This window comes from Engraulis encrasicolus, chromosome 7, assembly GCF_034702125.1.
Source record: "Engraulis encrasicolus isolate BLACKSEA-1 chromosome 7, IST_EnEncr_1.0, whole genome shotgun sequence".
Taxonomy (NCBI): Eukaryota; Metazoa; Chordata; class Actinopteri; order Clupeiformes; family Engraulidae; genus Engraulis; species Engraulis encrasicolus.
Genome location: NC_085863.1, coordinates 46,569,792 through 46,583,944, shown reverse-complemented (window position 1 = coordinate 46,583,944; position 14,153 = coordinate 46,569,792). Strand labels below are relative to the sequence as shown.

Genomic DNA, 14,153 nt, shown 5'->3' with positions numbered 1-14,153 from the left:
TAAATGCGTAGAGAGATGTGTATCCCGATGTGACCTGTGTATGTCCTCATGTTCCCCTGCACATTCTGTCCCCAATTTCCCTGCTGCCACATACCGGTATACGTATCAGGGTTCGTACGGGGCAGGGCAGGGGACTCCTGGACTATCAGGGAATGAGAGTAAAGGTGGTTAGTACTGCTAACCAGGTCACACCCTCCTAGTGACGCAACACCTTCAGCGATGCCTCTAGTCAGGCCAACAGCAATGTAAATATCGTTTCTGATCTCCGGAAAAAACAGGAACTCCACCCTCTTTGTCAGACACCAGTCAACCAGTAGCAAATCTAGGCAGGCGGGACAACCGTGCCGTTTGGGAAACGTTATGTGTTATGCTCTTGGTCAGACCAAGTCTCGAAGACATTTGAGAGTCAATGATAATCAGGCTAGGTCAATGCTGCCATTTAATTCAAATGTGCTGAGACATATACTCTGTTGGCTGTGGATACTACGTATGTCCTCATATCTCTTGTACTGTAGGTGCATGTAGGTCTACATCGTGTGTCCTTCTGTTCTGCACATTCTGTCCCCAGTTTTCCTGTTGGCTCTGCTGCTGCCTTACTTCATAGGAGGACAATATCTGGGTTCCCACGGGGGAGGGAATTTCTGGAATATCAGGGAAGGCCCGTTAAAGCTGTGTAAGATGGGAAGTCAGGGAATTTAATCATTTTATGTGCAAAGTCAGCAATTATCTGGGAATATTGGTGGAGCATCAATGTATCGCTTTGCCTGTATCTACACAAGTCATTTGTTGCAATAAAAATCTTGGAGGGAGACAGTCCTTATGTTAAGTTATCATGCTAAAATTAAGAATCAGTGCTTCAGAAAGTTCCCTGTAAGGAATACTCTTTTGCCTGGCCTAGCTAAGTCTAAAGACTTAGCATCATGGGAAGATGTTGGGATCGGTCTGACTGGTTTAAAAGTGTCCTTAGTGCTATTGGATAGTGCTTTGTATTGGACACCTTGGAAATTCTGGGGAAAGTCGGGAAATTTTACTCTGTACATAACCTGACATATGTTCTTCAATAGATGTTTGGTTGTCATATACCGTAGATATATGTTATATATAAATGTTCTAGTGCGGTACGTTGGGTAGATGTTTTGCTGCATTATACTAATGTTCTGTTGTGTGATATGAATGTTCTGCTGCGTTATATGCTGTAGATGTTATACTGCATTATACATACAGTACATGTATATTCTACTGTGTTATATGATTGTTGTGCTGTGTTATAGATGTTACACTGTGGTATTCTACTGTGTTATTATATGAATATTGTGCTGCGTTATAGATGTAATACTGTGGTATTCTACTGTGTTATTATATGAATGTTGTGCTGCGTTACAGATGTTCGGCTGGTCGCTGGTGCTGTCTCCGGAGCAGCGGTGCCCGGAGCCTCCCTCCCCTGGGGAGCTGGTGTCCCGCACCCTCATGCTGGAGCTGGAGTCCCTGCTGAAGCACTCGGAGAGGCAGCAGCAGGAGAGGGCCGCCATGCTGCGCAGACAGGGCTCCAGCTCCGGCTCCTCCCCCAGCGTGGACTACAGCTGGCTGGCCAACCCCCAGAGGATCTCCTACCAGCTGCCCCCGCAGGACTACCTGGAGCTGAGGGAGCTGTGTGGCCGGGTGCCGCCCGCCCAGTGTGGGCCCCTCATCCACAGGTGGGTCAGAGTCAGGGTTAGGATCAGAAGAAGGTATCAGGGTCAGTCTAACCCTTCGTTCACACACAGGCACCCTCCACCAACAGATGGTTGTCTTTACATGCATATACAGTACATGTGGTCTAATTGGCTGACGGGTTTATCACAGCCTAAAAAGTTGAAATTTATGAACATTTTGCCAGAGGCTATGGAGCTGGCGGAAATTATGCGGTCTTCCACAATGCATTTCGCGTCCGCCCCATGCAAAGTCAATGGTACACCGGATGGTCCCTGTGTGAACGAAGGGCTAACATAATAATTCATTATGCTAGAATTAACATTGCAAATTTTGTGTAATACATGCACTTAGTCAGTGACAGTGTGTAGTATTACATTTATATAAGTATGACTTATTACTTGCTGAGAGGCAGCATAATAAAATGTCATCGTCTGTAGGTGCTTGCTCATGGTTGTTGTGGACAACCCTTTTAGTTTGTTGTTCTCAATTACAATAACGTGATTCTGCAATGTCTGTAAGTGCAGTCGACTAATCCCTGTTGACAGGTGTACTACTGTAAGTCCCCTTAACTGGTCATTCCTCTTCGTCAAAATTGCTTCCACTTTCATAGAAAGTTAATAAATAAAGATATACGTATTCAGATCAAATGAAGATTCTCTTATTACCTGGCCTCCACTTTCCTTCACCATTCACCCAGTTATATGATAACCAGAACTAAATTGCCCTTTTGGCAACCCTAGTGCCAAAAAATGCACGCTCTGCTACTTGGTACTGGTAGGTGAGACCCTTAGGAGGACGGGGTGGGGATGTTAGGCCTCATATCAGTTTGTCCTGGCCCCGTGGGACCTGTGGCTGGCAGGCCTGCTCGTTAACCCACTCCTGACGATACACCCCCCCACCCAGTGTTGCCAGATTGGGCGGTTTCCTGCCAAGTTGGGCTGCTTAGGGTGGCTGTCTGTTGGTAAAAATGACACTTGGGCGGGTTTTCTGCCAAATTATGGCCATTGAAATCAATAGAATATAGTGCTAATTGGGCGGCATTTGCCTCCAGGCCGGGTTTGAGCATAATTTGGGCTGGAAATCATCAGTCTCATCTGGCAACCCTGCCCACACACACACACACACACACACACACACACAACCCTCCACTGCCCGCTTGCTGTCCAGGGTGCGGCGTTTGGTGACGGAGTTCGAGCCCGACATGGCGGAGGTGACGCGCCTCTTCCGCTCGGTGCTGCAGGCGTGCCTGGATGAGGCTGAGCTGGAAGCAGAGGAGGGGGGAGACAGGCGGCGTGGTGGTGGTGGTGGGGGCACCACGAGGGAGGGAGGGGGCACCCTGAGGGAGCGAGCCCAGCGCTGGAGTCAGGAATGGGAGACGCAGCGGCGCCAGCGGCAGTTGCGTATCCGGAGCCTGTCCCTGGTCAACCTGCATGGTCTCCGCATCCACCCCGTCCAGGACCCCGCACCACGCTTGCTGCTGCCCAGCCACCAGACGCCACAGCTCCTCACAGTGGACCATGGAGGCGGTGGGGCAGGGGGAGCAGGCAGGACCCTCAGGGCCAGCAGCATGCCCCAGATCAACGTCATAGAGTGCAGTGCAGGGAACTGAGATTGGGGACGGCATTGATGGATGATTACTGCTGGATGGACGTGGACAAACTCACTTGAGAAATTTGCAGGACTGTGATGTAGCCATTTTTTCATCTGTTCTCACAAGTGATTTCTTCTAGTAACTCATCTACTTGAAAGAGGAAATGTATTCTTTAGCAGCAGTTTGCTAAGTGTATTAGTCTGACCAGGTCTTAAATGTACTTTATCTACCTCTGATGTAATTTTCTGATATCTATTATGAATTTCAATGTTAATTTAATTTCTTTATTTTAATCCTAACTTTTGTGTGCAACCAAACAAACTTTGAAATCCACACTGTATATGGCGGCAACAATATGTTTATTTGGTGGTAAATGTTCTAGCAGTTTGCGGCTTCTTTTTGTCATGATATAAGTAAGGAGAACAGCTTCACATTTCAAAATTAAGCATTAATTAATATATCATGAACAACATGGAAAGAGCTTTAATAAAAGAACAAAAACTCTTAGTGGTCTCCTATGTCCTATTCATGATCTGACACAGACTGTTCTTAAGTACACAGAGACCTCTGCCCACAGGCACTGCTAGCTATTCTGAAAATAAAAGAAAAACAAGACATTGAACAATTCTACTCTGAGAAACATAAAACAAACACAGACCACCTGTCTTCACCTTGTGGTCGAACCAGAACCAGAGAAATAAAAACTGTGTGTAAAAACTGAATGTAGCAAGAATGTCGAGAACCGCTTGCTGTTTACTTTGAGAAATGTCATTATTCAACGCACACACTCACACATCCTCTCTCTTCTTCTCAGACACAAGGGCAGGCACTCTACAGTCTGACTGGACTGGTGAAAATGTTTAATATGACCCCCCCTCCATCCTCCAGACATCAGTCTTCCCAGAAGAACAGAATAGGCCGGAGGGAGAGGAAGAAAAGGAGGCGAGACAGACGGGTGTGCAATTAGTTAAACTCTCAAACCAGTGGCAGAAAACACAGGGCCCTAGGGCAAAACACTGATAGGGCCCCCCCATTCCACCTGCCAGTCATAATGGGGGCCCCCACAATCAATACAACAGGGCTCTGGGCCCAGGAGCAAATGCCCTGCTTGCCTCCCCTATTAGCACCGCCCCTGCCTCAACCACAACGCTAAGCCACTCAGCTCTAACTCACAAAACAAAAGGACACAAAACGCTTGGCAAAAAAATTCACCGTCCCCAAGTGGCCATACATTACTGATTGCAAACCTCTCCCGCATGTGTGCTGTAATGCCACCAAGATATTTGTGTGTGTGCCTGTGCCATGCAAACCCTAATCTTGCTGACAGTGAGTGTGCATGACTCAGGGATAACGCAAGAGGATCAGGAACGCTCATCACCGTTTATACTGTACTGTCCACTGGCCTCCTTAACCCCTTCACCACACACACACGGCAGCTGGCCAAACAAAGAGTGGAGTTCATTTAGAAAAAATAATGTATAACTCTTTTTTTTTAAACATTGATTCAGTGAAGTGTACATATATATCCAAGTGTGGTGTATGAAAAGTGCCGATTATGTTCAACAGCAGAGAGTAAAGAAATGGTTTAAATCAGACATTGCTCCTCCACAAACAAACAAAAAATATTTTTAAGACCAACAAAAATGGCCCTAATAGAATATAATTATAGTTAAAACTGAGGACAAGACATGTTTTAAGGAGAAAAAAACATAACACGTACAGTATACATACATAGCTGGACTAATAATGTTTGGTGGAAAAAATTCCTTTCCATTCATAATTCTTGTTTTGTAACAAGAACAGCACATGATTTTTTTGTCTGGTCCAGTTCTACATTTAACAAGTAAATCTGTGAGAATCGCCTCACCTTTAATCAATTACCAGAAATCATTCACATCTGATCTGAGTGATTGCACAGGAAAACAGCAGCACATAAGCAAGACCCAACAACAGGTGAGCGCTTCTACCCACTGCGGGCATGACGACACGGCAGATTAAGAGAGGCAGAAACACCTGCTTTAGCTTAGCAGATCCTCAGCTACTTCCACTGCCCACCTCCCTCCTGGTCCATCGCCTTCATACATCTTCAGTCCACACCCTCTGCCATATCCAGTACCCTTAGCATGTGGTTCCCAGCAACACAGGGTGCATTCCAATATGCACACTCCCATCCTCCACTTGTGCGTATGGCCTTGCCCCGCCTCCTGGCCCCTACTCCGTGGAGAAGACAAGAAAGTTTCCCAGCCATCAGCCTAGCCCCAACAACTTTTGGGGGACTGTTTTTCATTCACCATCCCAATTGCAAATGAGAAAAGGACATTAGAATTGTGATTTTGCAAGATATTGAATTCATTTTCTGTCGACAGTGACATCATCATGAGGTCACAAACAGGCAAGTGATCAAGGGAGGACGGAAGTCCGCAGATTGGAATCCACCCACAGTCTCACACCATCATTTTTCAATACCATTTAACCAAGCAGCAATATTTGACCTCAGGGGCATACGCCTTGTGCGTTGCAAATTTACGCGGACAGGAAGACCTTGACCCCTCCCTAACCCTAACAGTGAGTAAAGTAATGTTACCACAAGGGGGAACTTTTGAGTTTAGTGTCACTTTTTGACACCAATGGCCTACTTTTGGCGCCAAATATTGCCACCTGGTCAATGACTCGAAAAGTGAGACGTCGGGATGAGAGCATGTGTTGTTTCCCAGACAGCTGTCAGGCTAAGAAGACGGTGAAGACGATGAAGAAGATGATGAGGACCAGGAAGATCTTGATCATCAGCCAGCGGTTGCTAGATACCGACTGGAAGTACTTCAGGATCTCTGTGTGAGCCGCCTCTATGTTGAAGCTGGTTTCGTCTACATGGGCGTCGATCCTGAAGGAGGGAAAGGACAAACAGGAGGAAGGATAATGGGTGCGGTCAGGAGTGCCTTGTAGACCATCCACATTGCTCAAAACGAGACAAATAAAACACTTGTTACCTGAATTAAAGGTGCACTGTGTAGAATGTGGCCAGAATTGGTACTGCAACTATGCTGCTCATTGAAACTGTGCTGACTATTACCAAATTTGATCTTTTAATGAATATTTACTTAATAATAAACCAATATTTACTTGTATAACCAAGTGCAGTAAGTTTTAAAACTAAAAATTCTATATTACACAGTGCACCTTTAAGGTTAAGAAGTGACTGACAGTCATCTTCCACATTAAAATATCGTACAGTGTATGCCCGGTTTAAGTTTGCAACTTATTTGGTTGCAATGCAATTTCCCATTGACGACCTATTAAGTTGACACCTGGGGTGCGTTTCTCGTCATCGTCGTTGCTAACTTAAGCGCTCGGCACGCTTGCTGCGAGCCGCAAATTACGCGAGTCAGCGCGAGCAACCAACTGCACATGCTTGCTTTAAAAGCAGTAGACCAACACGCAAAATACTGGCTGTGTCATCCAGGGGGCAGAGAGCACAGCATTGCGATAAGGAAGTTGGGAACACAGGCAGTAAACAAAACAAAATAACTACTCCCCAGGCAAGGAGACAATACTGCTACTTCTATATTTGCACGCTCCTTTGTCAGAGTGCAACAGGAAAGTTTGAATCGCAAATCGAATGTTTGTAATTTCGGACAAGCTTGAGATGGTCTTGTAAAGTTGTTGCCATCGTCGTTTTCCCCAGAAGCACTCGTATGGAACTGTGCAGTCTTTCTTGCGATCGCCCCCAGCGAGTTTGAAGATATTGCACCTAACGCACTTGTTTGGTTGCAGTATCTAATGCGCGTAATATTGATATGAATTGCACAGTTCATGAACAAATCGTTCACGCGCTCGCGTATCCTACAGCAAGCATACCGCCAGCCCAAGTTAGCAACTTACTTAGTTGCAGTGCAATTTCCCATTGGGAAACAAATAAGTTGTCAACTGGATAGCAACGATGCTTTTGAGAAACGGGGTCCTGGTTGGCAATCATGACAGCATGACTGACCTCTGTACCGTCTCCTCCTGTTCCTTGACCATGTGGGCCAGCTGCTGGAAGATGGAGCCCAGCTCCACGATGGTCGTCTCTATGTCCTGCATGGTGTCCGCCCGGCTCTGGATGTACGAGTTCTGCACACACGCATGTGCACGCACACGCACACACACACACACACACACGCACACGCACACGCACACACACAATTTCACAGTTTCAGGGCTGAGCAAGTCCAAATCATTGCAACTAGGAGGTAGTAAAACTGTGTAAGGCAGAATTTCTTTTTCCATTCAGATGACTTCATTTCAGTCAACCTCCCTGTTTAATGAGGTTATGATCAGGGCTTGACATTAGCACCTGCCAACTAGCCACATGTCTAAAACTTGTCTGTGGCTTGCCAACTTGGCTGTAGCAGTGTCACTACTAGTCAGGCAGATAGCTTATTCTAGGGGTATGCCAGACCAGGGTAGCCTATATTCGGTTATTATAACAAAACTGAGGATAGTAGAACGGCTGAAGGGCTCAGGGCTCAGGGGAAATCACTAGCCACAACGAACAAAAAAGGGAATGTCAGATCCTGCTTCTGATATGAGCAGTAAGGATACCACTGAGGTGTGTGTTGGTCTGCCAGTTCACCTGTTCGTTGATGAGCTGCATCTGTTGACTGGCGCGGAAGTCCATATTGATGGACACGTCTCCTGGCTGCTTGGACTCATCTTGTATTAGCAATGAGTTCCCTGCATCTGTCAAGAGACAAGGAAAAACAGATTACATCAAGAGTAATCAGAGATAGCAACTTGGCCCCGTGGCCAACGTGCTTAGATGCCCATACAGCCTCCAGAGCTGGTGTGTGAATGTGGGAAAATGTATATTTGTGGATGTGTATTTTGAAAGCGCTTTAGTTGTGATATTCCGGTATATAAATACAGGTTGTATTGTATTGAATGTCATGTGTTTGGTACCCTCGCAGATGACACAAAACACTGCGGACAGATAAACGGGTGGACAGACAGACAGGCAGGCAGGCAGGGTCATTGCAATACCTGTCCCAACCCCCTCAAGGCAGCCAGGTAAACCATTCTCAATGTATACTTTAGTTGGTCATCTACAGGTAGCCTGGGCCTGCCACACTGAACTTTGCGTTCAAATCAGTTGGGCCAACTTGCCTGTTATGACTTTGCTTGCCCATAAAGACCCTGAAGAGCGAATGGTATGTGTATATGATCGGAAACAGCGGTTTGACTGGTTGTAGTTCTGCCCGGTAATGATGCAGAAACATTTAATACTACTCCCCATCGATGAGTCATTTTGCTTGACCAAGCTCTGTCTTACGACCTTGGTGCGACAGTCCGGCTGCTGTCCGTCCATCTATCCTAATACCAATTCCATTCCTGTAAAACATCAAACTCTAACAGCCTAAATAATGTATTCCACAGGGGTGCGCTTAAAGGGGCGGCGTGCTCTTACTGAAGTTGTGAGCTGAATTGGGATTGTACTGAGACGGGGCTTGAGAGAACTGCTCTCTGCGATTGTGCTGCTCTTTAAGGTTCTGGAGAGAGAAACGAGAGAGAGAGATAGTTGGTTGGTTAGTTATTTCATCAACTCCACAATAAACTATGAAAATGGGCCCTGTAGCTACACTCTGGAGCAAATATATGATAAATTGCCCCTTTTAAAGCCTTAAACAAATAAATAAACAGACAAACTATGATCTGAAGCCATGAAGACATCAGCAGTAGTAGTGCTTCATTGAGAGATTTTACCTCTGTCCTGACCTCCAACACCGATTTGAAGTCGTTTGACATGGCTGCCAGCTTCGACTAGAGAATAAAAGCAGAGTCAAAGAGAGTGAAACAGAGCAATGGTGCCAGGAAGTGCTTCAGTATGCAGTTGTCACAAGGCTGTCAAAAATACCTCTTTTCTTGTCGACAGCATCATTGATCTGGCATGCCTTATGACTGTATGCAACAACCACAATAGCTTGCTATTAGCAAAATGCCGATCAAAGCCACACTTCTTTGGTAATTTGTCCTAAGTATTTTTTCCCATAAGCAATAGAAAACGGCCACTTTCCCTTCCTACATGAGCAAACTCAAGAAAAACTAAAGCTCTGTATTTTGAATATATTAAGGTACAGCTCCTTTTATATCTTTACTATGACACTATATCTTTACTGTGCCCCTTTTGAGCTGTGGTTGTGCTTGGTTGAAATGACTAGCAGCCATTGCATAGTGTATTCTGGACTTGGAACAAGTGAGAGATGTGGACACTCTTGTCCATGTCAGTGTACCACATTGGTGGACATATAGTGGAACAGTAACATTTCAGATGAAATGAATGTCCAGAAGTGTGTCATTAATTGACTCACGTTGAGTAAAAAAAAGCCGCACTCTCGGGTGTAATTCTTGCAGTTTTAATCTACTGGGTTAGCATGACAGACGTTTCGGCCTAAGCCTTCTTCAGCATCTTTTTGACTCACACCTGACAAAGACCAGGGTTCAAGACGTGTAACAAAGCTGGGAGCAGAACTACCGTGCACGCAGTGATTCTTGCATTGGTAACACTTTAGAATAATGGATGCAAAAAAGCATTATAAAGACTTAATAAATAGTTAACTATTGATGAACAAAACATTAACAAACGTTTGTAAATGACTAGGAAATGCTAAGTTAACATTTTACATTTATCAAACATTTACTTTTGTTGCTTGTAAATGAATAAAATACTCTGTTATAAGGTGTGTAAAATCTTGCAGATATCATTTGTAGATATTTTATAAAGCATTTATAAAGCTTAGTTAATAATAAAAACATTTGTTAATGTTTTATTCATCATTAGTTAATTATTTACTGATTCTTTACTAAGGAACATTATTATAAAGTGTTACCCTTGCATTTTATTATTTTAAGTGCAGCATGCATTGTCAACCAGGTATTTCACACACAAGCCCAGAGCCTTACCTGCAGTACGAAGCTAAAACAGTTACCATTTCAGATCAAACGAGAGTCCAAATGCATCTTTATTTAAAGTCCAGCATGCATTTCAGCCAATGTGTTTCACAAACAAGCCAAGAGCAGAGTTTTACCTGCAGTGACACCACAACGGTGTTGGAATGTGTCTGCTGATGGCGGCCGTTTTGTCTCCCTCTGGAGCGCACCAGCTCCTGGAGCTGCGCTATCTGCTTGTTCAGATGGTTGATGTCCTGGGGGCATTTCAATAATACAGTAAGTGTTAACCTATCGATGCTGGATGCTGCTTATACGCTGCATTGACCTAGGCGCCTGTTGCGACGTAGACGTAGCATTCAGGCTCATGAGATTTTTTTTAAATGTGGGTATGTAGAGCTGAATGAACATACTAGTCTAATGTAAAAAGGGCTTAGGCATTTAGCAGGCATTTTTTTGCAGGTGCCTTAGGCTAAAATGGGTTAATATAAGTGATACATCTGGCTAAGTTAAAGGGGTATGCCACTATTTTGGGGCTTAATACAGTTAAAATCGTTGGCCAGGGTTTATATAGGTGGTAAAGTGTCCTATTTTTCAAGACAACGGCTTACATGAAAAATAAGACACTTAACCACCTATATAAACCCTGGCCAACGATTTTAACTGTATTAAGCCCCAAAATAGTGGCATACCCCTTTAACAGAAAGTGGTAAACCTGCTAATACAATAGATATTCAACAGGCGTCATTAAGAAAATGAGGCCTTTAGGCTCTTCTGTTAGATGATTTACCACAAGGTTAAGTTAACCTGGCTTACTACTGAAGCAGGTCCTTGGAGTATCATTCAATACAGGGGGGAGTATTGATCTTTTTAAAGATTCTGCCTAGATTTACAATACAAACAGAATGGTCTAAGGCTATGTACCATGTAACAATGAAATTGTTTCAAAATAAAACCATCAAAAGTGTTACTGTTTTAGTCATGCAGCCAAGTTGTTTTGCTTACCTGTTTCACAATATGTGTTAACTCATCAATTTCAGTAGCCTTGTCATCAAAAAGTGATTTGCTTTTGGCAACTGTAGACACAAGACAAAATATCATGCATTTTTGCTTGCTATAAAAGTGAGTGCATCATCTGTAAAACAAAACTGGATTTTTAAAAATTCTTACGCATTGTCAGCTTTTCCAGTTTGGCAAAGGTATTACTTAAGTTTCTCCCAATGCGCCTATAAAATAATGAGCACAAAAAGGATTAAATTGTGCTGTATGTTGAGAGAGAGAGGCAGAGAGAGACTGATATTGAAACACACTGTATTATATTGAGAGAGAGCATGCGAGAGAGAGAGAGAGAGACAGAGAGAGACAGAGAGATGAACATCATTAACATGTTCTTACTTTGCATAAAGAGTGAAGTCACTGTGCTGCCTGACAGGACTGTGGGCTGGTTTACTGGGCTGGAGGCCATTCTGCAAATCAATGACATCTACATGTTAAAATGCGCACATATGTGAAAGCATCAGCAGCAGTAACAACAGTAGTAATACTAGAACTATTATAAATGTATAGTGCATTCCCAACCCAGACTTCAAAGCCCCACATATTAACTTGTATCAAAAATGTACATGTGCAACTGAGGGCATCTGCGCTAGTTCGCCACTCAGGGCTCAAACCCCCGACCTGCCAGGCAACGATCCAGTTCAGGCATGGGAGGCACAGCACGATACTGCTGAGCTAAAGGTCCAGACGAGGGGTGGGGAACCTTTTATATTGAAGGGACCACTTCAAAGTCCTCCAAGGGCTGTAAAAGTCCTCTGAGGGCCGTACTATGAACACAAACTGAGATTTCCCCCTGCACTTTGAAGGCAGACACATTTAAACCAGACCCCACCTTCTCCAGGTCCCCTGAATATAACTTGACTGTTTCTAAGATTCCTTTACAAAGTATGTCATATTTCATATGAAGCTGCATAACATTAAAATTATATCGGGGCCGGATAAAATGGCCCTCGAGACATAGGTTCCCCACCCCTTGTCCAGACCGATAGCTCAGTGCTACCCATATTTTAGTCATCAGAAGGTTTACTAATGTTCTGCCCCAAATTCTGCTTGTTGGTATCTGTTACACATGGTCCCTAATAAAAAAATATATACAGTAAATCCCAAATTACAGGACACTCTGGGGCACTGTGGCGCAATGTGCAAAGGGCACCCGTACCATATGCGGGCAGATTGCCCATGGGGTTTCAGGTCTGACCAGGGTAATTTCCTAACCCTCCCACATGTCTCCCTCTCACTCACTGTCCTGTCCGTCCGTCCCTGCCCTGTCAAATGATAGTATAAAATTAAAAGGTTTTGGGCGTCTGTTATGACAGGACAGTGTGAGACGAGACAGGAAATGAGCAGGAGGGAGAGACAGGAAAGTATTGGGAATTGACCCAGGCTGAACTCGAACCCAGGTCCTCACGGGCACCCAGGTAAACTCACCTGTCGGCTCTGCAGAGAGCGGCACACGGACTGGAACTCAGTGGTGCGGTCACGGCAGGAGCCGCTGCCAAAGTCCGCAGGAGGGGGCGCGTACGGCAGGGGGGCGTCTGCTGGTGCATGCTGTTGCTGCTGCAGGTGGGCCTGTGTCTGGGACGGCCCCAGGTACACCCCCTCCTCATTGCTCCGGGGGCCGTGGCGACGACGTGTATTCATAAGGCCTCGTAGTCAAAGCTCACCTAACCACTGTCAACAGAGGGAGAGTCAAGATGACATGTCTTACATAATGATGTGTGGAACTGTGGGTAGCTAGCATGATATACAAGAAGGGGTAGGCTACTTAGAAGAAAGAACAGTTGAGTTTGAACAGTTTATATCAAGGTTTCTTGTGTTTCAAAGTTACAGTTTAAAATATCATGTACTCCATACTAGGTAGACGATCTCCTCACTGTGTTCATAATGATGCACTGCACACTGGGTCTACAGATGTGTTCGTGTTAAAATTTAATAAGATTAAATTTCACATATTGGCATCCATCTCTAACCATATGGTATAGTTTAACAATACAATGTTATCAATTTCAGACACTGCAACACTGGAGACAAAGGTGTGAGCTGACTGCATTTATTTTGTTTGCTGACGCTTTGGTGTAAGGCAGTTGGAACACAGACCTATATTAAATATTAATTTAGGTTTAATATACCGGTAGGTCTGTTAGTTGGATGCCTTCCTGCCTCAAGCACCTGCCAGCATCTACTAACAGCTGACACACCTCCCAACATAGGGTACAGAGTACATACATATGACCATTTCTAAAACAAGAACAATGTATGGCAATAGAATACTACCTAAACTTTGAGTAACAGAGATACTACAATATTATGCGGCTAATTCCAATACCACTACTTTCGATTTTACACAAGACTTTTACGCAATGACTGCCTGTCACTTCTCATGGGTAGGCTAGCTCTTTAGCCAGGCGTTTTGTTCCATGCTGGCGGAAGCATTGTCTCAAAGTCCATTTCTGTTAATATGAAACACCAATGTAGATACACAGTGGCAAATTAAGTAGTGGCTTAGGACTACATCAGCTTGTTTACGAAATCTCATTGATTGTTACATTAGCCAGCTAGCAAGAATCATACCTGAATAACTTAGGATATTGGCCAGACCGTAGCATATATTTTGCCAATGACAACAAAAATAAGGAGACTATCAAATGTAATTTGTGGCGTTCGTTTTGTCATGAGATCTACTTCTCAGTATCACTGACAGGGAAAATAAGAAGTTATTTCATACCGGAATTGCCTCCTGTTACTTTTGTCGTGTTTTGATCCGGGTCTTGTTGTCGCACACATGACATCATGCCACGTCGACCTTGCACCCACTGCAATACTGCAACATTCCACAGGGTGGCAATGGATGTGGACCATTTCACAGGTACTCACAGATCCCTCAGACATGAAC

General features: G+C 44.4%; 2 protein-coding genes across 3 annotated transcripts in view; one reads left to right on the top strand and one right to left on the bottom strand.

Annotated features, from left to right (window-relative positions):
• Window positions 1–14,153, top strand: part of LOC134452992 (CAAX prenyl protease 2) — a 53,480-nt gene that overhangs the window by 21,361 nt on the left and 17,966 nt on the right. For both annotated transcript variants that reach the window (XM_063203725.1, XM_063203724.1), the window contains one exon: window positions 1,384–1,694. In XM_063203725.1, coding sequence (XP_063059795.1) covers window positions 1,384–1,694 — 311 coding nt within the window. The remainder of the gene's footprint in view (window positions 1–1,383; window positions 1,695–14,153) is intronic.
• stx5al (syntaxin 5A, like) lies at window positions 3,776–14,063 on the bottom strand. Its single transcript, XM_063203726.1, has 11 exons — window positions 13,986–14,063; window positions 12,689–12,931; window positions 11,600–11,670; window positions 11,375–11,430; window positions 11,210–11,280; window positions 10,345–10,461; window positions 9,023–9,079; window positions 8,727–8,808; window positions 7,896–8,002; window positions 7,272–7,393; window positions 3,776–6,164 (listed from the first exon to the last, which is right to left on the bottom strand). The coding sequence occupies exons 2-11, from the start codon at window positions 12,899–12,901 to the stop codon at window positions 6,005–6,007; spliced, it is 1,056 nt and encodes a 351-aa protein (XP_063059796.1). The 5' UTR covers window positions 12,902–12,931; window positions 13,986–14,063; the 3' UTR covers window positions 3,776–6,004.

What these genes read in the sequence shown, in the direction of transcription:
- stx5al (XM_063203726.1), bottom strand. Translation starts at nt 12,901, where the DNA reads ATGAATACACGTCGTCGCCACGGCCCCCGGAGCAATGAGGAGGGGGTG. An exon ending in GACTTCACTCTTTATGCAAA is followed by an intron (nt 11,431 to 11,599) that starts GTAAGAACATGT and finishes ATTATTTTATAG; the next exon opens with GCGCATTGGGAGAAACTTAA. An exon ending in CAGGAGGAGACGGTACAGAG is followed by an intron (nt 6,165 to 7,271) that starts GTCAGTCATGCT and finishes TCCCTCCTTCAG; the next exon opens with GATCGACGCCCATGTAGACG.